This window comes from Plectropomus leopardus, chromosome 12 (genome assembly GCF_026936395.1).
Source record: "Plectropomus leopardus strain MGB_pleo_1.0 chromosome 12, ASM2693639v1, whole genome shotgun sequence".
Lineage (NCBI taxonomy): Eukaryota > Metazoa > Chordata > Actinopteri > Perciformes > Serranidae > Plectropomus > Plectropomus leopardus.
The window spans coordinates 14,382,250-14,408,070 of NC_142187.1; the positions used below are offsets into that span (position 1 = coordinate 14,382,250).

General features: G+C 42.2%; 1 protein-coding gene across 1 annotated transcript in view; it reads left to right on the plus strand.

Annotated features, from left to right (window-relative positions):
• ephb3a (eph receptor B3a) overlaps window positions 1–21,212 on the plus strand; it is a 43,945-nt gene extending 22,733 nt beyond the window's left edge. Inside the window, exons 6-15 of the mRNA XM_088085203.1 lie at window positions 1,209–1,333; window positions 3,260–3,416; window positions 3,622–3,730; window positions 4,013–4,065; window positions 6,056–6,178; window positions 6,867–7,114; window positions 11,884–12,099; window positions 12,357–12,506; window positions 17,008–17,201; window positions 19,511–21,212. Coding sequence (XP_087941329.1) covers window positions 1,209–1,333; window positions 3,260–3,416; window positions 3,622–3,730; window positions 4,013–4,065; window positions 6,056–6,178; window positions 6,867–7,114; window positions 11,884–12,099; window positions 12,357–12,506; window positions 17,008–17,201; window positions 19,511–19,622 — 1,487 coding nt within the window. The 3' untranslated portion in view covers window positions 19,623–21,212. The remainder of the gene's footprint in view (window positions 1–1,208; window positions 1,334–3,259; window positions 3,417–3,621; window positions 3,731–4,012; window positions 4,066–6,055; window positions 6,179–6,866; window positions 7,115–11,883; window positions 12,100–12,356; window positions 12,507–17,007; window positions 17,202–19,510) is intronic.
• Window positions 21,213–25,821: the final 4,609 nt, after the last annotated feature.

Consider the following 25,821-nt stretch of genomic DNA (forward strand, 5'->3'; position numbering starts at 1 on the left):
AACAGTTAAAAAAATCAGATATGAAGTATAATATACTGCTAGAGATGATGAAACAGTGGCACTTGCTGCTGTGTATACTGGAGTTGAACACCGCCAGGGCAATGCCGTGATGTTGCTCCTGACAGACAGTCACCTCTCAACAAGTTAATGACCCAAAGGCAGAGATGCTCACCTGAATCAGAGCGGTCAGTTCAACGTCTGCCTGATTAGCATTCGTTAACACAGCAACAGCAGATAACATCCAAAACAGAGACATCAAACACTGTCAACAAACTTGTACTGAAATGGTTCCACTCTGTCATTTAACCCTTCAGGTAACATTAGCTGTGTGATGCAAACAGTTAGCCCTTTCACTGTGTGTGTGCAGGCAGGCCCGACTTTCAACACTCCTACGCAGAACTCACATTCCCGCAGCAGTAGTAGTAGTAATGATAAACGAAGAGAAAGAGAGAGAGTGACAGCAGGGCAAGGAAGCTTTGAGTAAAGCAATACGCCACATGCAGCTCTACAATGAAACAAGATTTACTTTAAAAAGCAAAACAAAAAAGAAAAGATAAGTCAATCTCAGCTCCCTACCTGCCAACCAAACCACTGTGCAGAAGGAAGCGTGCATGTGCTGCTAGCTAACCTGGCATCAAAGAGGTAGCAAACGCCAAAGCTCAGCCAAGGTGGACACCATTAATATTTACATCTCATGCTTTCACGAGCCTTTCGTTCATGAGTAGATGCATGTTTCCTTCTGAGCTGATACAGTTGGGGGGTGTAAATTGATAGAGAGAAAATATTTCCCACATGAATTTCACAGCAAGGTCTGTGGATTATCTTGAGTAACCGGTCATGATGTCTGGAAAGAGACATTGCTGTTGAGTTTTTTAAATGTACGTTTTTGAACATCACAGCTGAGTGCCATCTAGTTCCATTATATTAGAGAGAAGGCAGAAATCTCCATGGGCTCAGCAACGCACACTAAAACAATCTACATTGATAAAAACACTACAAGCAAGACAAAGAACAAGTGTTCTTGATTTTGGGGTGAACTGTCCCTTCAAAGTCTGACTGAACTCAAAATGTGAAATTTGTTGCTAAGAAATTGGCACGCATATCGTTGGTGTTTGTTTGACTTATTAAATCATGTTTATTTGCAAAATGCACAATCATACACACTACAGCGTATAATGAACTGTGTCCTCTCTGATGTCCACCCGCAGCTCCCTCAGCAGTGCCCACCGTCCATCTGATGCGCTCCACCTCAGACACTCTCAGCCTGTCGTGGCTACCCCCTGAGAAACCCAACGGGGTCATCCTCGACTACGAGATTAAATACCACGAGAGGGTAAGCTCTGACTTTTTAGCTGGTGCCTCAATGTAGGTCACAGTGCTCACCTTATTGACTCTGAAAATCTGCTTTTCCAGCCCTTTGCAGAGAGAAGCATTTTTATGGATGCTGAAAATGTAATATTGAAATGTGAAGTGCGTGGGGGGATTGGCAGAGGCTAAAAACGCCTTTTGTTGGAGAGTATGGGCTGGTTGGACTCAGCGACTGGTGATGTAAATGCTGCGGCATTGGTTTGATTAAATCCTGAGTAAAGCCCTGCAGATATAAAATGGCCATTTTACAACCTTTGATGGCCGTAAGCTGAGACCCTTACCAGGCGTTCAAACTGAAAACAGCACTGCATTAAAGAATGCAAGCGTCTGCTTCAGTTCTCAAAAGACCAGTTTTAGTAATTGGTCCTTTTTTTTAAGCTTTGAAGGCCAATAAGATGCATTTACATGTATTGATGTATTTTGATGAGCCAGTTTAGTGCTTTGCTGCATGACTTCACATTGAACTGCAGCAAAAAATTGAGCCACTTTTTTTTTCTTGGACAAGCAGGCATCTGGGGTCATATATTCAATATTCATATGAATAAAACCCCCCAAGCTAAACTGACTGTTGGATACCAGCTTGTTGCATCAGAGCTCCAGTCACTGCTGAGTGAAATATTGTGATATACATTACGTTAATGCTTTGTTTAAAACTTTTAAAAACAGTGAACTAAACATTGTATAGTGATGCCAATTATAAACGTAGACAAAATAGTCAATAAGGTACATTGTAGTCTTAAATATTTGAACTGCACTGAACTTAACATGATTATTCAGATTGGCAAAGTGATTCATTATTGATACTTTCTTCATAGAGTGCCAATGTCAGTCTAAACATGACTTTAGACTCATTTTTGCTATAATGGGATGGGACAAGAGAAGTCATACAATTAGCAAACTGACTCAACAATGTCTGTCCCATATCTCTCTTAAGCTAGCCAACATAAGCTAACATTAGCCAGCGTCAGGGAGAAGCTGTAGCAGCAAAAGCTATAATCTTTATAACATTATACGGCCATATAAATGAGAAAATGTGCATTTCGTTGCTCGTGAGTTTAACTTTTCATTTGTTGAGGGAAGATTTGCATGTTTTTTTATGCTAACTCACAATTTACCTTTGACCGTGTAACTTTTGTTAAACAGCAGCCATTGTGGTGAAAAGTGACAAAATGAAATTAATATACTGAAGTATACCATTACCATAAGAAGAGTCATAAAATTAGCTTACTCAGTAACGTTGGTTAGCAATATCTATATGCATATCTTTTTTTTCTTTTTTTTTAAGTTTAGCTTTAAACTGTAACAGCGTAACTTTTGTTAAAAAAAAAAAGCCAGTGTGGCCACAAGTGACAATGGAAGAAGCAAAAGAAAAGAAGTGAGAAAATTTCAGGTTACACTTTTGGTTATAGTGCAGTAAAGTTAGCTCACATTAGCCACCACAGGCTGCATGGGTCATACCAGACAGAGAAAAGCTGTAGCAGGAAAACCTTCAAGTCAGTTGAACTGAACAATAGGCCTTTCTCACAGCAGACATTTTCACTTGTCATAGTATGAAACGCACAGGTGTTACTAATAGCGATGGCTTATCTATTCAAGTTCTCCAGTGAGTGACAGTGAGCAAGCGTGCAGGATACCAGGATCATGAAACCAAAGCATCTAAATTGAATTAAGCCATCATTATTTTATCATTTACTCCTGTGCTGTTCTTACTGTAACATGTCAAAATGTCTCTGTGGTGTGTCTTACTGCTCATGAATTCAGCTTTTAATTTGTTACATGAACAGTGTGTTATTTCCTAATGAAATACTTCAGAGCCATCTAAAAACCAACAGTGAACACTTGGCTCTGCTGCGTTAATGGTTCTTTTCTTCTTTCTTCTTCTTGACTTCAGGGCCAGGCGATGTCCCACACCGTAACATCCCAGCACAGCTCAGCCAAGGTGGAGGGTCTGAAGGCCGCGACGCCCTACGTGGTGCAGGTCAGAGCTCGCACCGTTGCTGGATATGGACGCTACAGCAACCCCATGGACTTCAGCACCAGCCTTCACAGTAAGCACCCCCTGCCTCCTGCTTTACAGTCGGTTCCTGATGATCTGCTGCTACAGTTCTCTTAATAAGGGCTCAAGCTTCGTAGTTTTTACCACCGCCTTAATTGGCAGACATTACACTTGCAGTACAGGCCACCCTTTAATCTCTTAAATCCGGTGTCTGCTGTTATTTACTCACTTGTGTCTGTGTGTGGCACTCACTCCAGGTGACCCTCAGAAGTCAGTGCAGGACCAGCTGCCTCTCATCATCGGCTCGGCCTCCGCGGGTCTGGTGGTCATTGTTGCCTTAGTGGTTATCGCCGTTGTCTGTCTTAAGTAAGTCTTTGATTTTTTTTATCACTGAAAGCCTGAACTACATGTTTCATTTTGTTAGTTAGTCTCAGAACAAAGAGGCTCATTAAATTTTACCATTCGTTCAAAGGGTGTATACTTAATCTTTAGCTTCAAAAAGGAGCTCTCGAACAGGGAAAAAAATCAGGGCTGCCCTGTGAGTTTCATCTGATAGCCAAGTTAGATATTAGTTTCATTCGGCGTACCTGGAAAGGGTCAAGACTGATGATGTGAATGTGACTTTGTTTGTGCGCTGCTTGTTTACAGGAAGCAGCGCAGCGGCTCGGAGCTGGAGTACACTGAGAAACTGCAGCAATACAGTGAGTCTGTGTGTGTTCAGCTTGGGAAAGCTTTGGTCATGCCAGTACAGTTAACCAACTGATTCAATCAATTATCCAATCACCTGATTGAGTCAGGGAACCATTTCCCTATTTGCTTAGAGGAGGTCCTGACCACGCTGTCTGCCTCATGTTAGTCACAATACTCCTTCATACATGTGATCTTTGTGAGAAATGTTGTTTTACTGTATTTTTATGGTGTATTTTATACATTTGGCCCAGGACAGCGTATAAAAATTAGCCTTCAAGGTAAACTGGCTCACTCACAGTCCATTTTTTTCTCTGTTCTCAATTAGCAATGTCCCTGATTAGGGCTGTACGTTATATTGTGCTTTTATCATCACTGCATCACGGAAGACTGTAATATTATAACAACATATTTAATTACATTCTGTCTGCTATTTTCTCTGATACGCACCATGCTGTTAACTCTTTGGCCAATAAAACGAGCCTTAGCTGTTTAACATCGCCTGATTGGTCATAATCTGCATGCACGCATGTGAGTTTTATTAGACCGGTGCTGCCGTACTGCTCTGCATGGTTGTAGGAGGGAAGTGTGACAAGATGAGTGCAGACAAGCGTGCAAATACCAGAGAAAAACTCGTAATATTTTGGATGCAGGAGAGACAACATGGCACAAGCACAGGTACTGTGCAAGACAAGAACTGAGTACACTTTAACATCTGTTTATTTATCTCATGTGATATCATCAGCGCAATATTCAACAACGTTATCACTGATCACAGATATCGTGCAGCCCTATCCCTCATCAATAAACCAATACAATTAAGTAAACATCAAGCAGATCAGATGAGCTGTAAAGTTAAGAGAAGACAAATGCACTGTACACCTGGCCAGTGGATCAAAATACATTTTGGTAAATATGCTTATTTGATATCTTGTCGTGAGAAGATCAATACCGCTCTAATATCTCCCCATTAATGCTAAAGCAACAGGAGAGTTAGCTTAGCTTAGCATGGAGGCTAAAAAAAGCTAGCCTGCCTCTGTCCAAAGTTTTAAAAACCTGCATACCCGCCACTTTTGATGCTTACAAATTAACACATATCAAATTTGATTAAAAAAAACAACAAAGATGCCAGTTGCAGTAACTTCCTGAAGTCTTGTCGTCGCTTGTTCTGAAGGCTCATTATTCCGAAACCCCGATAGTCTGACTTGTTGCCTTCATTGGTTGGGTCGGTTACATTTAGGAATGAGGACAGAGAGTGAGCTCGGTTAGAGTTAGGATCAGAATATCAAGGTAAGCCAATCAAAGGCAGAGGAGGGCGGGTCGTGCTTTTGCCATAGTAGGAAAAAAAGTATTGTGGAAGCTGAGCTGTTGGACCTCCCGGTCTGATATTTAAAGCTAACAAAGCTTCTTCCCTGGTTGCCTTAATGTAGCAAATAACGCAGAGAAATGGACATTTGTTTTCGGGATAACGGGCTGTCATAGAAATGGGCTTTGGATCCAACCATTTCACAGACTTATGTGGCATGGCAGCATGAGTTTTCCAGCCAACTAGCCCAGATTTCAGGAAGTAACTGCACCCTGCCACAAAAAAGTCCAGCAAGCAACCCCGCAAAAATTGTTGTTTTTACACTCGAAATAAAATCTGACAAAAAGTGAACTTTGCGCAAGCTATTTTCTCCGTCTCCCAGTCCCTTTGCCAAGCGGAGCTAACCATCTCTTAGCTTTAGCTTCATATTTGACGTAAACACATGAGAGTTGTATTTATCCTATAATCTAACTCTCAGCAGGAAAGCATATCATTCCCTAAAATTATTCATTTAATGATATTAATCAAACTTAACATAGTTTTGATAATTTTATATTGTTGTTTTTTGTTCTCTTGTACATTTGCAGTGTTTTGTTGTGTATGGATATAATAATATTTGCTCTCAACATTGTGACATTGATTTCTTCCGTATACCAAGCAAGTAAGATGCTGACTTCTCTTTTTGGCTGCCCCCTCAGTTTCTCCAGGAGTCAAAGTGTACATTGATCCTTTCACCTACGAGGACCCCAACGACGCCATCCACGAGTTTGCTAAAGAGATAGACATCTCCTGCGTGAAAATAGAAGAAGTCATCGGTGCAGGTAAACAACGCCGTTGTTTTTGTCCAAGGGGACGGCGAGGGATTCAGGTTTATTAATCATTCATTCGAGCAGGAGTGTGCCATCAGGCCCTGAGGTCTGTTCTGTAAGAGAGTCCTCTCTGGGAGAAAAGAATTCACAGAGTGTGCATGAGAGCTGCTGGTGGGAAGGATTGAAGTGAAAATCTTCTCTGTAGCTCCTCTCCCTCTCTAGTTTTTTTTTTCCTCTCCAGCAGCATGTTGTGTCCTAGCTTCACCTCAGATGACAGTCTGCTCCTTCAACTTTCCTCCTTTCTGTCTCTTTCTCTCTCCCTTGTAAACACTCGTACTCAGGCACCAAATGCAGAACCCCCAAGTTCCTCGCCCGCCCTCTGTCTCCCTCCACCGCTCCCAGGTTGCACACTCGATCAATGCGGCTCACTCCCTCTCTCCCCAACATCTTCGACCCCTGACCTCCTGTCCTTTCCTCTTCTCTTTTCTAATCCTCTCCTGCAGTTGACGCTGACCCTCAACTCTTTCAAATCAGCTCCTTCACTCCCGAATCCGACCAGTAACGCTCCCTGCACTTTCCCCCAACTTCCTCTTCCCCTCCACCCCTCCTCTTCTTTCCTCCGCTCACTCAACCCCCCCCCTCTCTCCCATCACCCTCACCCCCCTTCTCCCCCTCACCCCCACCTTTTTTCTCAATCCAGGTGAATTCGGCGAGGTGTGCCGCGGACGTCTCAAGCAGCCCGGTCGCAGGGAGATGGTTGTGGCGATAAAGACACTGAAAGCCGGCTACACTGAGCGGCAGAGGCGGGACTTCCTTGCCGAGGCCTCCATCATGGGCCAGTTCGACCACCCCAACGTGATCCGGCTGGAGGGCGTCCTTACGCGGAGCTGTCCCGTCCTCATCATCACAGAATTCATGGAGAACGGAGCGCTCGATTCCTTCCTCAGGGTAAGCTTGGCGGGAGGTGCGTGCCGCAACACCTCTGACAGAGAAGATTACTTTCTGTTTGTATCAAAGCTGAGAAGAACACACACACACACACACACACACACACACACACAGACAGACAGTCATTCACGACACCTCTGGGTTATCGGAATGTTTTACTCTCTGTGAAACACCCTGAGGCGCTCACTTGCTGAGTGATAGAGATTAAATGTGCAATATAACGCCTGGAGACAGGCATAGTGTCTCTGCTTGACGTGACTGACTGATGCTGACAGGCTTTCCAATGCACAAAGTCCTGGTGGAAAACTGTCACACAGCAGACCTTTGGATAGGTTTGCTTCAGCGTATTAGAGAGTCTTTGTAAGACTACAGAATACATTACTGATCAGAGTTTTCTGTTCAGACCACCGCCACCTACACAAACGCTGAACAAAGGCAGGATGAGAAATGAGGTGTCACACAGTACATTTCCAGCAGCGTGGGGGCTATTACATGTCATTTACATTCAATGAGATGTGTTTTCCTGCATGGCTGCACTGTGAAGAAGTCTACTTACTGTTACAGTTTGGCTGGATGAGGCTGCTAAATGCTTCTGGTGAATCGATGCCACTCTGACGGTTTTAAGAGCAGTTTATCTTTAAGTGATATACAGCCGCTTCTTTGCATAGATGATGAATCAATGATATTGATGAGCTTGTTTTAATATCGCTTAACTTTTGTGGGCTTGATGCCATATGACCGTCAGTGGCTCAGCGCTGGCTGAGGACTTGTGTTTCGTACCAGGGCGGGATGCTGCCTTACATGTTTTGATATTTGTGCCTTGTTTTATGTAGGGATGAAATGGTTAGCAGTTCACCGTAAAAAACGATCAGTGCTTCCCACAGAATTTGAGTCGCAGCCCTGCTTTTCTTAATATATCTCTCTGTTAGTGTTTGATTTGCGAAACATAAACATGTTTTTAAGCAAAAAAAAACAGAACATAAATAAGTAAAGTATATAACTAATATTTATAACTTCTCGAATGTTAAATGTTATAATATAACGTGATGTGTAGCCTTATAGTAACTAGACTCAATACATTGTATTCTAAAATTGGCAGAATTAGAGTAAAGTTTGTAAACATATGATTAAATTAAAGTGAATAAGACTTCAATGCAGACGTAAAAATGTATTGACAATGGTAACAGCCCAAATATTAAGTCAATTAATTGAAATTAATTAGCAACCATATTTGTAATTGATTAATTGTTAAAGTAATTTATCAAGCAAAATTAGTTTTGCTGCTACTAACTAAAGTTCATGTGTGAATTTGCTGTTTTGTATTGTTGCTCAAACAAAGGGACTATTTCGACATAGCTCCAGCCATTATTTTCATTATTTATTTTTGTCCCACCTTGTCCTCAAATGATGAGTTATCAGTCATGCTCTTTATGACATGTCAGGAAAAAAGTGAAAAGTTTGTTGTTGTATCTGCCAAAGAAAAGCATTAAGTCCACACATTTGAGAGGTCGAAGTAAATATTAAACTTTTTTTCTTGACTTACCTCTTGACTTTTGGGATAAATCAATTATCAGATAATGGCCAATTAAAGTTTTGTTGGAAACACGGACACTATCCTATTTCCTGACATTTTATAGACCGGATAATGAATCTGTTATTTGAAGATGATTAATCGATAATGACAACAATCATTAGTCGCAGTCCTACATCTGAGAGTCCAGCCTGAGCCTCTTCCCTCCTTCTCACCCACTCCTCTCAGTCAGCTGTCCCACAAATAACACAGACAAACTCCGCGGCCTGTGCTGTCCTCACCCCCGCTCCCGCCAGTGTCACACTGCCTGTGACTCAGAGGAACTCGGAGTTCTGCTCCAACAAGAAGACTATACAGTTAACTCACTCACACACACTCTCAAACTCTCCATGTGTGTCACGAACATGAGACCTTGTGCTGCAGCTCCGAGGAGACACAGGCACACTTACACACACGACATATGCACATGTAGATCCATAACAACACACACACACACACACACACACACACACACACACACACACACACACACACACACACACACACACACACACACACACACACACCACCATGGCTTTGAAGGCCTGCTATGAATCATGGCTGTTTACACATCCATCCATTCCGCCTTGTTTTGCTGTCAGACTTCATCGGAGTGTGCCGACTACAAAGCAGAGTGTTTATGGTTTTGTCATGTCACGTCTTGTGTTCTGTGCCTTCTCTTTGTGGAGTCAAAGAAGGGATTGATTATGTCGAAAATAGATTTTTTTCTGCTTATTAGATATTCAGGTCATGGAAGAAAACCTCAGAGCATACTTTTAGATTCATCCTGGTCTCCAGAACCGCTCCCTTTTTTAATCACATAATTGTGTATTGAAATGCGATTGAATCATTTTAATTCTAACCAGGGATGCACCAGTTCAGCTGAACATCAGTATTGGCTGAGATTTGCTTTGTTGATTGTCATTAGGCAGTGGCTGAGGTTTTCTGTTGTATCGCATCAGTTTTGCTAATTCTGCATTACATTTACCTCAGAAGTTGGAGCTGGGAATGAAGTCACACCCAAATTTCCTGAAATCCAGCACAACCAGATGTGCAACCAAGATACTGTTAACAATACCAGATATAGCCAGGTTAAGCATTATTATCAATACCAGCTGATAACAAAGCATAACACTTTATTTTGCACATACAAATATCATAGCAACAGACAGAGGTTGGACAGTATTATGTGGACAACTTTTTTAATGAGACAAAAATAAGACAAAAGAGCTAATAAACTGTGTCTTGCTATAGCTCTGAATATTGTTGATGCGCGGAGCAGCCATATAGGATGTTGAGGTCGGAAATACAACTTCGGGGGCCTGGGTTTCTTTAATTTTACGAGTCAGAAAAACAACTTCAAGGGGTGTTGCATCTGAAATTTATGACTTCAAACTCCAACAAAGCAAATGTAACACAACTTAACTGCGTCCTGTTGTCCTGGAGACAATAGAAAATGTGTTTGGGTAGAGTAGAGCTCTTCATTGGGTGCCTTTCGGACAAAAGGACTCAAAAAAACTCACTCACGATCAAAACTCACTGTCTTCACATCGGAGAACACAGCCTTTTGTTTCCCTGATAAGGCTACATTGTGAACAATGAATCTGTGCTGAAACCAGCAGGAGAGATGATGAACGTTAGCTGTTAGCAGCTGGTGGCCATGTGACAAGTTAAAAAATAAAAATAAGCCTGTTTACTAAAAGCCTAGAAAGTTTAGTTAAACTTTTTTTTAGATATTTAATTCTTTAATATGGTTAAAAACATGCCTTTATGAGTAACAGTTTAGGAGGATTGGCTTAAAAGTTGTTTGTATTATACTGTTTACTTTATACTTTATTGCCTCCGTCTCCAACCACATAACTGCAGAAGTCGTGGTATTTTAAGCTCTCACTAAGGAAACATCATTTTCATTTATGATTATTATTTCCCCTTTTCATGGGCACAACAGCCTTGGCTAACAGCTAACTGAGGTTGCACGGAGTTACATTATAAAGCCTTCAAGCTCTTTTCAGTAAAAATGAGTATTGGGTGAAGGTAAATTATAACACTGTTGTGAAAATTTAGCTTTTGGTGAGAAAATGGAATAAATACAGTTGTTTGAAGGAGAAATTGGTTGATAATTAGACAGAAATGTAAAATATATATTAGAGAAGGGAATTATGATTTATAAAATGTAAAGGATTTGGAAACAGTTATTTATAGATGTTTTTAATGTAACAGGTTATCTTAAAATGTTTCATAAATGTCTATAATTGAATGTGTGGTCATTTCAATGTAGTATACTGAAGGGCTTAATTTATTGAAAACAGTTCAGTTATTTATTTAGTTATTTATTATTATAATGAGGATTTCTTTGTATCCCTGGCACAAAAGTGAGAACAAATATCAGCAACAAGCTATTGGCTAAATTGTGATCTTAAGTATTGGCCCAGAATTTATCGATGCACTCCTAACTGTCGCTGTTCAAGTTTCGTCACAAGCCCTCCACAGTTTGGTTGCTGATCTGGAGTTCATCCCACTGTGTCACGCTTCATACACGTGAATAATTGTACATTAAACCCTGAAAGCCCTAATCTCAGATTTGTTTCATGCTTCTCAAATGTTAACATGAAAGGGCCAAAAAATGTTGCAATTCAGGGACTTTCAAATAAGGAGAATAAGCTTTGAGCAACATGCCGCTTTAATTCAGTCGACGGGACGAATTCGCTTTAATGTTCGCTAGCAAAAAAATGCAAACAAAGCTTTGTGTTAACAACCGTGCACCTCCTGTACCTGCAGCGGGTTTGTAACTCAGTTGCAGAATGGAAGAAAAATACCTGCATTTGTCTGGTTTTGATTTCAGCGCTGCAGCTCCCTTTTTGTTTTTGTGTGGAGTCAATATAGAGCCTTAATGGGTTTAGTACGACAGTAAAGAGTCTAATTAATCAGCTAATTGGACAGCATGCGTGAAAAGGTCAGCTGTCAGTGACTGTCAGGAGCAGCCGTGAAGCGTTATGACAGATGTCATGTTTATGTGGCCTCAGTGACTGATTGGCTCTCTCAGGTGCTTTCTCCTCCTCCTTATCTCCCATACTCTTTGTCTGTTTCTCTATTTTCCAACACACCCTTTTTTTCAAATTTTTTACTCCTCCTCATTCCTCCTCGTTCACTCACCGCCTCTCCTGCTCTCGCCTCCCCTCTCGCTCATGTGTTTTTGTAGCTGAATGACGGGCGCTTCACGATGACACAGCTGGTTGGGATGCTGCGTGGCATTGCTGCCGGCATGAAGTACCTGTCAGACATGAACTACGTCCACCGAGACCTCGCCGCCCGGAATATCCTGGTCAACAGCAACTTGGTCTGCAAGGTCTCTGACTTTGGCCTGTCGCGCTTCCTGGATGACACCTCCGCTGACCCCACTTACACAAGCTCCCTGGTGAGTATATGTGTGCTAACACAGTGTTTGCACACTCAGTGCATGTTTAATTGGGCTTGTTAATCTGATCCCCTTCACTTGTTTCACATGTGCATATGGATGCATGTGTGACTGTTCATGTGTGCCAATATTTGCGTTAGCGTGCGAGACCGTCTGTGAAGCGTCTATTAGCTTCTGCATGCGTGTGTTGTTATAAGACTGTTGAGTTTCCCAGGATGCTGACACCATCCCCCCTCTGTGTGTGTGTGTGCGAGCAGGGAGGGAAGATTCCCATCCGGTGGACGGCGCCAGAGGCCATCGCCTTCAGGAAGTTCACCTCCGCCAGCGATGTGTGGAGTTACGGCATCGTCATGTGGGAGGTGGTGTCCTATGGGGAGAGGCCTTACTGGGACATGAGCAACCAGGATGTGAGTTAAGGCTGATTTATGAATGTGCATAGGCCCTGCGCTGTTGTGAGCATTTATGCTTGTGCGGTTGTGTGTCTTCGTTGTTCTGCAAATACACTTATACACAAATCCCTAGTTGGCGGTGGGCTTTCTATACCACGATTGAGTTTCTGTGAAGTGCACTTAGGTTTCACTGTTTTAACTAACTCACCTAAAAAACGTATAAAATATGACTTAATGGGACAATTTGCTGATATTGAACCAGATTTGTATAACAATGTGGGCAGTGCTGTATATGTAAATGAACTGTTGTAAATTTCCCTCCATTTTACCAGTGCCCATCTCCCCCCTCTTTTCGCTGGCTCTCAGGCTGTTGCTTGCAGTACACATTGTACTTCTTCATTTTTTTGTATGGCCACCCCCACAGATAAAGAGTAGAGAAGCGGATTGCGAAAGAGTACCACCTCTCTCTCTATTTGTCTCTCTCAAACTGCGATCAAATGATAAAACTTTGAAGTGCTAATCAAATATATACCAAGATTTTGTTACTGTTTTGCCTATTTCTCGCCTAAAATGTCTTCAGAAACATATTTTAAGTTTAGCTCTGTTTGGCTGTAATACAAGAATTTTTGAGCACGAAGTGGGCGCCATAACATTTCATGTTTTCTAAAAACAGAGGCTGAAAAAACTTAGAGGAAACAATAAAACTAAGGAGCATTGATTAAATATATATTGTTTGTTACCAGCTGATTAACACATTGATTCCTGTGGAAAAACAGCAAAGCTCTCATTACATCACCACCAGCGGAAGTGTTCATTGGTCCAGTCAGTGCAGTGCACTCTGGTAGTTGTAGGTTTTCTACTTCTTGAATGAAAGCACTCGCCGAAGCCCTTTTCCTCTGTTTTCTCTGGTCATGGAGCACCAATTTCAAAAGTATTTTTGTCTTTCTACTGCATAGACAGCCCAGTTTAACATAAGTACATTAGTCAGCTCCATTATAACTCTTAAGGTTCACCGACAAAACAATTTTGCTAGACACTTTTTCCCCACAAATACAACGTGCTAACGTTATTATTATTAGCCTATGGCATTTTAAATGACATACATTATCCCAGCTGACCTTTTCGCTACTCTAATGAACCCTGGAACATTGGCAACATTTAACAAAGGAAGTGTGACAAAATATGGCTCCATTATTAGGTCTCAAGGTCCACAGACCAAAAAAATACCCTTATACAAGTGACCCCGCCCTTATATACGTGTAACTTTAAACCTCAATAAAATGTAAGCAGGGGAATATATAATATAATAAAAGAATGTACCTGTCATACAGGTGTTATGATGTTACGATTAGCTATAGGGACTAAAACTGTTAAGTTGCACCAGGCTTTAAACATGGTATTTTCTGCTGTAAAGTCGGGCATTTTAACATGGGGATCTATAAGAACTGACTCTTGTTTTGGAGCCAGCTTCAAGTGGTCGTTCAAAAAAATGCAGTTTTTGGCACTTCCTTTTTGACTTTGTTTTTCGAACCCGGAGGCTGCCAGTTGGTCCAAGCAGAAGTCGGTTCAACGCAGAAGTATAAACCCCACTTCAGCCTGAAAGTCTCATGTTACAGACATATATCTATAGAACAAATGCACATTCGAGGAGTTTTATGTCTAAGTTCAAGGCCAGCTGAGAGTTTCTCTGAGCTGCTGCAGCTTTGATTTCCAGCGTGACATGTTGGACCTAGGCCTGTTCTGCTGTCTTTATCTCCTCGTTGCAGATGCTGTTGCAGCTGTGTGTCTGTGTTCTAGTTTTTACCACCTTATTTACAGCCCTAGCCTGCCCACCCTCTACAAATCCATACTGCAAAGCCTCCCCAACACACACACACACTCACTCACACACACACAAAGGAGAATTCAGGAACAGTCTTTTTTTTTTTTTACGGGCGTTGTTACCTGTAGGCTATCTGCTCTGCACAGACATCGTAACTACAGCAGAGAGCTCGCAAGGAGGAAAAAAGAAATCTCTTGGTTCCTCCTCCCTGAACAAAGTACTGAAGCAGTGTGTACACCTCCACTTTATTCTCCGAGGAATATCTGCTCTGTATTGTTCTTCAAAAAGAGAGTTGTAACGCTGATAGCAATAAAGAAAAAAAAAAAAAAGCAGCCCAAATGAAAAATGCCAGTAATGTATGTATAACTTTCATAACAAAACCCACATGCAGTAATGAAAGCATCAAAGTAGAAGCCCTCTATTGTTCCCAATAGCCTTTGTGCCACAGTCATCGCTCAATAAGCAACAGAGTCAACAAATGCGAGATATAAACAGAGGTACTCGCCGGCTGGAAGCACGACATAAAAATCAAAGGACAAGCAGCAGGAGAAGAGGGGTGCAGCAGAAATGTTTTATTGTTCCCAAATGGCAATTTTTTATTGTTGTGGGGAGTTAAAACCCATACAGAGCTTATGGAGGGAAATGCTGTTGCTAGGCGAAATCAAATCAATGAGCGAACGTTTTTGTCCTCCACTTATTGTTTTTCCTATCAATCATGCCAGTTTTGAAGTGACAACCTTGAGAATATTGTTTTTAGAGTTTTATAAAGATGCTGAAAAGAAGATTGGAATGTGTGACAGCGTGAGCCGAGAAACTGTCTAATGTAGGACATAATACAGTAACAGGGGATTATTCTTCCACCACACTAACAAAGGCCAAACAGAGTGAGCATAATACAACTGAGTCACAGCAGAATGTTAACACTTTGTAAAAGCAACACATAAAATGTCCTTAAATCCTTGTATGCAAGATATTCTGCGTTCGTATTTGCACTTCACTAAATGTGAATTTTTGTGTTTGTTAGCCGTGCTAGCAGCGCTATGTTGGTTGACTACTTTGTTTTAAAGTGAAATATCTTCACGATTTTTTGATAGATTGTGAATTAAATTACTATTGCGTTCCTCTGACTTTTCCTCTGGTGCCATGAGGAGTTGGACATTTGTGATTTCATTGATTGCCGGGAAATTAGCTACAGATTTTCAAGTTCCTCAGAGGATAAATTGAAATAACTTCGGTGATTTCTTAACTTGTCCCCTAATGTCATCCTCATGTCAAAATTGAAACGTGTCCAATACTTGAGACTGTCTCTGCCTCATACTACTGTTAGTTATTATATCATTTTAAAGACACACAAACAATCACAGCAGACAACAGAAATAAAATACATTTAGGGATACGGCCTGCTAGTAAGCTAGCTGAATGTTTGGCTTCCAGGCAGCAAACATTATTGGCATCAGTTGATGGTGAATTGCGAACTAGTTAGCTTCTGTTAAGACTGAGTTGGTACAAATGACTTATGTTAATGTATCACTAAGCAATTGGGAGTTTGACCCACTTGTTTAATCAAAGTTACAGATAATGGTTAAATAATTTAAGAAAATGATACTTGAGACCGAATGTATAGTAACTGATTTCACAAACTGGACAATAAAGCAGCCAGTAAAGTTACTGGGCAAAAAAATTAGGGGTCTGCAATCTGATTCAAGTCCAGCACTTTAATTTCTGATCCAACACTTATAAAACCAATGACATACCCACCATCCTCAGCTGCCCTTTATGATCAGTGCTACACAGCAGCTGTTAGCATGATAACAGGCTTAACTCAGATGATGAACAGTAAACGCTGTATGCCCAACATCAGCATGTTAGTGTCATCATGAGCATGAAGACTTTCAGAGTCCCCCTCCACTCAAAAACATTTAGTTTATATCCCCAAAAATGTCTGATCTTGACTCTACCGACTTGTTTCGGTGCAAAGTTTGTCACAAGGGAGGCGTTTTCACGTTCCTCTACTAAAGAGGGGGGTTTTTGTGTGTTCACTCGACTAAAATCTGAGATTCAAACATACGCCTGGCAAGTTGTATTTGGCACGTCACTAATGCCAAAGTAATTGCTGTCTAATACAGAAAACACATATTAACAGCAGACCTCAACAAAACACCAGCAAATAAACCTGAAACGTCCAACGCAGAGCGGACGTGTCAGTACAGAGAGCAGAGTTAGCATTAGCATAGTGAAAGTTTTGACAGCAAACATGGCAGATGGTGCAGTTTGTGGATGTAAACCGACCCTGGAGCTTCCCTTCACTATCTACCAAAAACCCCATCTAGTAGATAATATTGTATGTTTCACAACCACCGACACTCTGTGAGCTGCTGCCATTTAGCCAGCGAGCTAATAAACAATATAAATAGAAGACTCTAACTACACTTGGCAGCTCAACGCGTCTGCTAGTTGCCAATTTTGGTTCATAACAGACTCTTCATCTTAATCTGACTGAGACTCAAACATGCCTGACTAAATCTCTGGGATGTTTCCTTAAATGCTACCGTTGAAGCACACCTAGTGCAGTCAGCGGTGATGGAGTTTCTCAATGAAGAAGAGAGAGCAGATCTGTTTCTGGCCCCTTGTTAGAGCTGATACATACTTTTAAAACGTGTCTGGAGGGGTCTTTAAAAATGACTTCCTGTCCCTCAGGTGATGACGGCGGTAGAGCAGGACTACCGGCTGCCCCCGCCCATGGACTGTCCCATGGTGCTGCACCAGCTGATGCTGGAGTGCTGGATGAAGGAGAGAAACCTGAGGCCCAAGTTCTCCCGCATCGTCAGCACCCTGGACAAGCTGCTCCGCAACGCCGCCAGCCTCAAGGTGGTGACCAGCACCTACTCAGGGTGAGTCCACATGAAGGAGCAGAGGAGGACTGACGTAACTCTCTCCAACACTTTTCTTGAATAAAGGAAGAATCCTGTCACAGTTTGTGCCGTAGCATTGTTCTCAAATTGCCTCTCTTTCATTGAAGTGAATGGAGAGAAGTTTCAAGGCGGATGGAAAGTGTTTGCGCTTGGAAAATGTGTCATATCTCAGCTCTTTTTAGGAAGCACTTCACTGTTGCCACCTTGACAAGTTCACTGTGAGATTTAGCAACTTTTTCAGACAAACTTGCTGAATTTACTTTCTAAAAGGCTGCAGAAAAAAAAAAATCTCCCTGGGTTTCAAGGCTGTGTGTGGAGGGACACTTTCTTGCAACTTCTGACCATTCTGACGAATCTCAGTTCACAAAAGCAACCGGAGTTTTCAGCAAATGCAGAAGCTAAGAGCAGAAACGCTCAAATATTTGCTAACGAATTTTCAGTAACTTTATAAAGTCTGTGGTGTCGGCTGTGCAGTTTGTTGTGCTGTTAGCTGACGTGGCAGCTACTGAAGCAGACCTTTGTTAGAAATATATGCATTATTCTGCTGGGTTTTCCATATAGGCACTTTATGCTTTTGAGGGTTTTTTCCACAGTAACAGCTGAATGGTGCAAGCACAACGGGCGTGATGCAATTCTCTCTCTCTTTCACCTTGTGTGAAATTGCCCCCTGTATTGTATATGACGGCTGTGAAGTTCAGGATGAAGACTCCTCCCGGTGCAGAGACGAACGGCGCTGTGCCTCCGGGTTGTTGGAATAAGATGTCACAGTAAAACAAAATATGGCTGGCCTAAAGAGAGGCACACCAAGGTTCATGCTTGTTGGGTTTGGTTTGTTTTATGCTTTCAGTTGATTTGGGAGGATATTTCTTTGAGCTGTAGGCTTTTACTGCCAGACAAACGTCTGTCTCTTTCTCTCCAACGCCTCCCTTGGAAGTGTAGAAGTTGACTTATTCATAGGTAGCCGCCCTCACGTCGCCGAGTTGTTTTTCAACTTTGTTGTGAGCGCGGCGGCTGCAAATGTTCCAGCCATTTTTACTGACGTGTTTGTTCTGAATTTTGTTGGCCCGGCATCCAGTCAACAGTATGATTAGTGCTGGTTTTAGATGCAAGATCCTCGGCTCTGTAGTGATGTATAATGAATCAAGCGCAGATCCTCGACTGTGCGGCTCTGACTATGCGTTTCCTGTTTCCGACAGGCACAAAAGGCAGAATTCATACATACAGTATCCAGGTCTTGTGCCAGCTCCTTGGCTCACAGTTTCACTCCAACACAGAGCCCCAAGGGCGATTCCTATGCCAGGATTTGGGCTCAGTGAGGCTAATTGTGTGTGGAAATGTAATGGCTGACCTCAGTTTAATTCCCCCTATACTTGGCTGGATGCTGGAATGTAGGTGATAGGACAGACAGCAGCCAGAGCTGCTGATGTGGAAAAGCAGGAGGTGATGAAGTGTGAGTAATAAGGGAGATTGAGGAGAAGCTAAAAGAGAGGAATGTGTTTAATTAGGTTGCTAATGAGCTTTTTAATGCATCAGGGGAGGGCGCGCCCAATGCTGTGATGGGCGAATAGGAAAGGGATATACGTGCGTGTGTGTGTGTGTGTGTGCATGTTATGCTACGTGTCGCTGTGTGCAGATGACATGCCAGTGATTAATTTATGGCCTCATCTTTATGCAACAGCATGAGAGATAGACAGAGGAGCAGGAGGAAGAGGAGGGGAGAGAAAGGATCATGTTGTCAGAGCATGATTTAGAGAGTGTCTCCCGTGTTTGCGTGTGCGCCTGAGCGCTCGCCCCAGCTCACCTGCCATTGGCTGCGAGATGATGTTGGGGCAGATAACAGAGGGAGAGAGAGGATATGAGATGCAGCGCTATCTGTAGAGTATCTCCAGCCACGAGGGCCTCCAAAACAAGGACACTGGCCGAGCAACAAAGGACACTCGGAGGCTGCAGCGCTTTTTTTCAAAGATAGCTGAGAAAAAAAATCTGTTGAACTTTTATTAAATCTCGAAATGTGATGAGTAGATTTGGCTTTGAGTTTTTTTTATAGCAGATGAAGCTCTAGATCAGCAGATTGGAGCATATCCTCACGGTGCTGTATCTTTTATTGTTTATAACCATGAGGTCGTAGGTGTATAGATACTGTGCAGAATTTAGCTCCACTGACACTAAGATGGATTAGACCTTTATCCACCTTCAATGAGAGCACTTAGCGGCGTAATAATGAGCCGTATCTTTTGTTTAAAGTGGCTGTGAACCTGCTGCTGACCTGTGCGGCTTTGTGTTGGCAGGGACTTGCTGCGGCTCGGAGGGACGCTGCCGGGACACAACAGGAAGAGTCCGGACAGCAGTCAGGAAATCGTTCGGCAACAGATGAGCCAAACTCTCCCCATCCGAGTGTGAGAAGCGGAGGATACAGAGCCAATAGAAACTACCTAGAAACTCTGACGCGAAGAGCCTGTTGTAAAATAAAAAGAAGAAAAGAAAGAAGCTACAGAGAGAGAGAGAGAGAAAGAAACAGGACCAATTTGGAGATTTCCTTCCGACTGGACTGGAGACATTTAAAGAGAACTGTCCATCGCAGTGTGTGTGTTCATTACTTGACACTTGTGGATTTGTGACTATTGACATAAAGCCAAACTTCCTATTGCCCCCTCTCAGGTTGTGTTTGCATGTCTGCATGTGTTTTCTGCTGGTTGGGAATCAGTCTTTCCTTCTCGTCCCCCTCAGAGGACCGGAGAGCTCACACACACACACACACACACACACACACACACACACAGACACAGACACACAGTAGGATCCAGTGTCTATATGATACGACAGTGCCAAGATGAAGCAAACATTTGCTTTTAAAATAACTTTTACTCGACATCTTCAATCCAACCAACCCTTTTCCTTTCAACCCAACCTCTTTTATTTTGCTTTTTTTCTTTTCTTTTTTTCTTTTATTTCAGGAAACAAGAAAAAAAAAACCCACAACTTTCATCTGCTTCCTCTTAAATACCGTCTTCCACATGTACTGGGAGAAATACGTGTTACAAATCTGTACAAAGCATCCGAGTCTTCACACTGTCTCTCTGTCCGAGGAGAGACGTATAACTGACACTGTGCTGGACACGTCATGTGCATGCCAAAGTGGAAACTTCTTCATGAGAAAAGTACAAATAAGTTCCACATTAACTGTTGCTTTGGTGGCATTTTTGCTGTATGGACTTTAACGTCCATGTTTTCTTAATCTTATTTGATTCATATACGCATTGTTTTGAATGCTAAGTTATTATCTATTATTGCAGAGAGAGGTGTTTTTCTGTGTGTTTTTTTAAAACTTTTTTATTACAATGCTTGTTTTTTCACACATTAACAAACCAGACAGACATGAATGAGTGAATCCAGGAGTGAAATGCTCTGCTCAGACAGAATATTTATGACTGAAAAGCGCCTGTGGTCGTGCCGTGTTGTATATTTTACTTTGGCGAGTGTGTTGCAGATCAGTGGGAATTAAAAAGGTCAGTATCCAGATGATAGCTCCGTGACCTTAATATTGACCTGACCTTAATGCAGAACAAATCACTCATTGGTTTATTTCTCCTGACATGTGTTTCCTTCAGCACGCCAACTGTCAGCGCAGTTCCTATCTAAAACAACTGCCTGTAAATAATACTATATTTCTATTAGAGCGGTCGGCTCAGCATTTACACCCACCTGACCTGATTCTGGCCTCTCTATGACCCTTGTTTATATGCTTGTTTGTTTATCGTTGAGGAGCAAGCAAATGGAGAAATAACAGTTCAAATGGTCATTACATATCCGAAACTATATGTCACAATGAAAGAAGAAAATGTGTGTCTGTTAGGGCAGACTTTTTCCTGTGCAATTAAAGGTGTATTAGATTGTAAAAAGAACAAAAAATGCCAGAAAACTAGAACAAAAATAAGCATTTCTCTTTCAGTATTTTTACGATAATCATATGCAAATAAATTATTAAACGGTTCTGTGGTATTCTCTTTGATTTCTTGGCGGGTTCACCAGGATGAGGTTCCGGGTCTCCTCTCATCCGGACGAGGGATGAAAAGAAGAAATACCGAGCGCATTTTACCTCCTCAGTCGGAATATCACAGCAGCTTTGGACGAACTCATTAAGATTTCAGATTAATCGAAGGCTGGTCCACGCAGCTCGCCAATTAGCGAGACCACAGGACTATTCTGGGGATTTCAGTCTCTATTGCTGCTGGAGAGGCTTCAAGGAGGCAAAGTTAATCTGGCTTCACACCAAATGTCAGTGTTGTTTGGCTTTAATCCGTCAGCCAGGACACAAACCGGGTCTCTTTCCATACCAGTGCAGATGAGTGAAGCTGTCACCTTCTGTTTCCGCTGACTGAAAGTGAGCTCTTCTGTCGGGGGGTTCATATTTACCCATTTGTGACTCGCTGCTCAGACAGCAGCCACATCACCGGCCACCAAAGGGAGGACTGGTGATGTTCTCTACATGTTCTCTAATCGTTTCTGGCGCTCTCACAGGATGTACACACGGCGGGTCAACACAAAGGTCTCATGACGCACACAGATCGAAACGTGTTATATATGCAGAAACGGAGCCACTGAGTGTAATTCCACTGGGTAACCCACGAAGCGTGGCATTTATCATTTGTGTCAAAGCTTTGCAGCTAGATTGCAGATAAATGCTTTGCGGTGGTGCTGCTGCTCTTTTCGTTGATGCAAGATGATGATGTGCAGAGAGGCTCGACCTTGGAGGAGAATACTAGCCATACGAGCCTGCTGAGGGCCAAGTCTTTCCGTGAAACACTTTATTTTTCTTTTCTTTTGAATGGGCCAAGCTTTTAAAGGGACACTTTGATGATTTTTTACCAGCTATCATAATTGTTGGCAGTATGTTTGAAATGCATTTTGGTAAACTTTCCTCCATTTTCCCAGCGCCCAAATTTCCCTGCTCATTTGCAGTACTACTCAGGCATGAAAAAAGGAGGAAGTACAATTTGTCGTTCAAACAGCAGCCCCAAACTTAGGGAAAATTTGATGAATTTTTATTGGCTCTAGACAAGCCCCCAGAAAGTGCGCTGGGCTTTGAGGCCAATTTCCGTTGCGGCCAAACAGTGGAATTACATATGCCATGTTATGCTTTGTGGCCCAAAAAGACTTTTTTTCCCCATTGTCTTACATGGCCAAAGAGACATCTGTAAATTAGCGGATTCGTTAGTTACACATTAGAAATTGATCATTTGGGTCAGATAACATTTGAAAATGCCTTGAAAGAGCCACAAGGTTGAATGGTGTTGTACCCAATCAAGTTAGCAGAGCGCTGAACTGGCTTGGCTGGTGGACGTCTCTCGTGCACCTGCTCTGTGAGCCACACAGTACAGAAACAGTGCCATCTGGGGAATTTTATACACAGCAGTTGGACTGTTTTTGGTTTAATGAACCAAAGAGCAGTTTTTATAGGAATAAACTGGAACCTGCCTCCAATGCTTTATCCAGTTCTCTTTATACATCCTTGGCTTTAGGGCTGTTGCTGAAACTACAGATTGTACTCTCTCAATTTTGTACACCTGCCGACGCTACGGACAAAAAAACAACAGAAGCTGATCAGCCGCCCTTTAAACTCAGTCCAAACAGTAAAACTAATCACTTCTGTTTGAATATAAACCAAGATATTGTTATTGCATTTCCTTTATCTCACCTAAAATATTTTAAGAGACATGTTCCAGTGAATTGTTTGGCTGCAGTACAGGAGTTTGTGAAAGGGTAGTTGACACCATACTGTTTTCTGTATTGTACAAAATGGGAAGGTCTGTGTGCGGCAGGAGCAGCTGACTGCCCACCATACCTACACGATCAGCCCCGAAACTCCTTGGTGCTAAGTTTAATGATAAGTTATCCTATGAAGCATCAGGTTAAAAGAGAGGCAGTTAAGGGTAGTATCGCAGGGTATGTGTGACTTTTTGTGCTTGTATACGTATGTGGGTCTACTCCTCTCCTCACACTTAAGAATGCACCTTTTAGTCAGTTTGATAACTCACACCTGTGATGATAGGCGCACTGGCTGAGTGTGTGGTCTCGTCTTACACAGGTGTGTAGATGAGAAGGGTGGCAGCCAAAACACAGCGCGAGGAGCACTGAGAGGTGCAGCTAGACTAAGGACGGTGGTAACATGTGAGGAAAACCCCCAGTGTGAGCTAAAAATGGAGGCATTACCACTGAAGGAAAAACAGGGGGAACAGTGGATTCCTGTTTGGGGGTGAGTACGTCAACCTTTGGTGGTTCATTAGTCCCATTTAAACAATACAGGAAACACTAAACAGGGGTCCCCTGGGTCCCCAGGGGTACAAGGTGCAAGGCAGAATTAAAATTTGTTTTAAATCCTGCTACATCATAATGGGAAGGGTCACATCTTGGTATTTGTACAGTAAATCTTCATGTACAATGAATAAAGTAAATAAGTAAAGTAGATTATTGTTATGTTTGGCCTCAAATTTAGTCACTACAATGTGGCGTTGTAGAAGGGTTCAAATGTTGCGTTAGTGGGTTTGTTTTGAAAACTGAGATCAACAGTAAAAGTCAGCATTGCTGATCAATTAGGGAGCTAGACTCTGTTACTGGGTTGTCTATTTCGCTCTAAGATGTCTTCTGAAACATATATTAGTGCATTGTTTTGTTGTAATGCGAGATTGTTTGTTACCAGCTGGCCACTAAATTGGTTTCAAAGAGTTTCATTATTTCGCCCACAGTGTTTATTTGTGTAGTGCAGGGCAGTGCATTCTGGTAGTTGTAGGTTTTCTACCGCTTGAGCAAAAGTGAATGTCACAGCCATTTTTCCTCAGTTTTCTCTCGTCGTGTCGCACCAGTTTCAAAGGTATGTACGTCTTTCTGCTGCATAGACAGCCAAGTTTTGTAAAAAAAAAAAAAAAAGTTGATCTTTCCAGCACTTCTTTAATAAGGCTTTAAAACCCAAGAGGGGCCTGGCATAGATGTGTTTGCTTGGTATTTCCCGTTGCATCTGAGATCTGACACAATGTCAAAAGTGAGATTTTGCATCCTGTTTACCATTAAACATTTGAAGTGTCTCCAGCTTTGCAGGCCGCTCTGGCTCGCTGCTCACCAGAGAAAACACTCGCAAATCTCCATCTCCGCTGAGCAGGATGTGATGTTTTCCACAGCCACATCTTAAAGATGATGCAAAATGGCAGCAAACCTAAAGGAAAATATCTCATTATCGTATTACAGACCATTAAGCGATGAGAAATCAGCTGCGACAGTCGCTCACAGAGGTTTTAATGAGCGCGCTCGATGGCGGGAGGACTGGGGAAGTGATGGCAGGATGACAGACAGTTTTTATTTTGTGGCTGCTGGTTGCTCGTCAGTGACCAGACAATCTGCGGTTCAACGTCAAATCCCTACATCACCAGAGTGATCCCCGCGATTAGTGCGAGATTAACAGGGGCTCGGACGTTATACTGGATGTACATTATCAAGCACGAACCTCAGCCAAAACATCAGGACACTACTAACACAAATGCATAACTAGACGCTCATGTACACTCCGCACTCACACACAGATCTGCTGGATTGGCAGTGATTTGTCAGATTTAGCTGCATCTACTTGTGTAGGCCTCCTGAATGCAGCAGTCAGTTCTCTTCCAAGCTCAAAGCACTCATTTGCCATCCTGTCCAAAGCAAGTTTAATGCCTCCAATTACAGGGGGTCTGCAAGCAGGCAGATTTGGAGCGAGGAGGCTTGGCAGGAGAGTTTGCTACGCATCAGGGCCTTTTAACAGAGTAGTGATTTGCTGCTGCTGGTGCTGAAGCTGCCTGCGCCGGCTCATCAATGGAAAACTACCCTCTTTATGGTGAAGCGCATGCAGCACTAAGCCGAAACTGTGAGGAGAGACACAAAAATATCAGGCTTCTTAACGACATGGCACTGGCTCCTCTCTTCTCTCAGTGTGGAGGAATTTCTGCATCTCTGCACCGCAAGCACAAATGGAAATCAAAGTCTTTTCAGCAATCATTTTTATGTAAAATGGGCTGTATTTTAATTGAATATTCTAAGATACCGCAGCGTGTGATGGTGGGAAGGCAGCAAATGAAGGAAACAGCTCACACAGACGAGATAGCTGCAGTAATGCTGAGACATAACGTGACGCGGTGCATTAAATATATATGACAGTCAAGGGAAAACTTTCATCTCCAATATCTTCTATTTTTACTCAGATCAGCTTTGATTTGGCTTTGACGGTCACGCGTTCTTGAGTTCATCTCTAAAAGGTTAACTCTATTGTCTCTAAAGATTCGCATGCATAAATCCTAAAGTGGTGGATTTTTTCATCCATAATATCATTGATAATATGCAGCAGAATTAGAGACTTGTAGAGTAAATATCCATGAAGCTCACCCTCTGCAGGATCATTTTCAGCACTCTACATGGCATAAAAGATTAACTACTGCAGTTGTACTTTACTCTGACAACTTAAAGTTGTACTCATGTATGTAATGCCTCTATATTACTCACTTAAACTCACTGAGGACATTAATTTAATTTTTCCTATTCACATACATTAATTAAACATTAAGAAAATGATGTATAA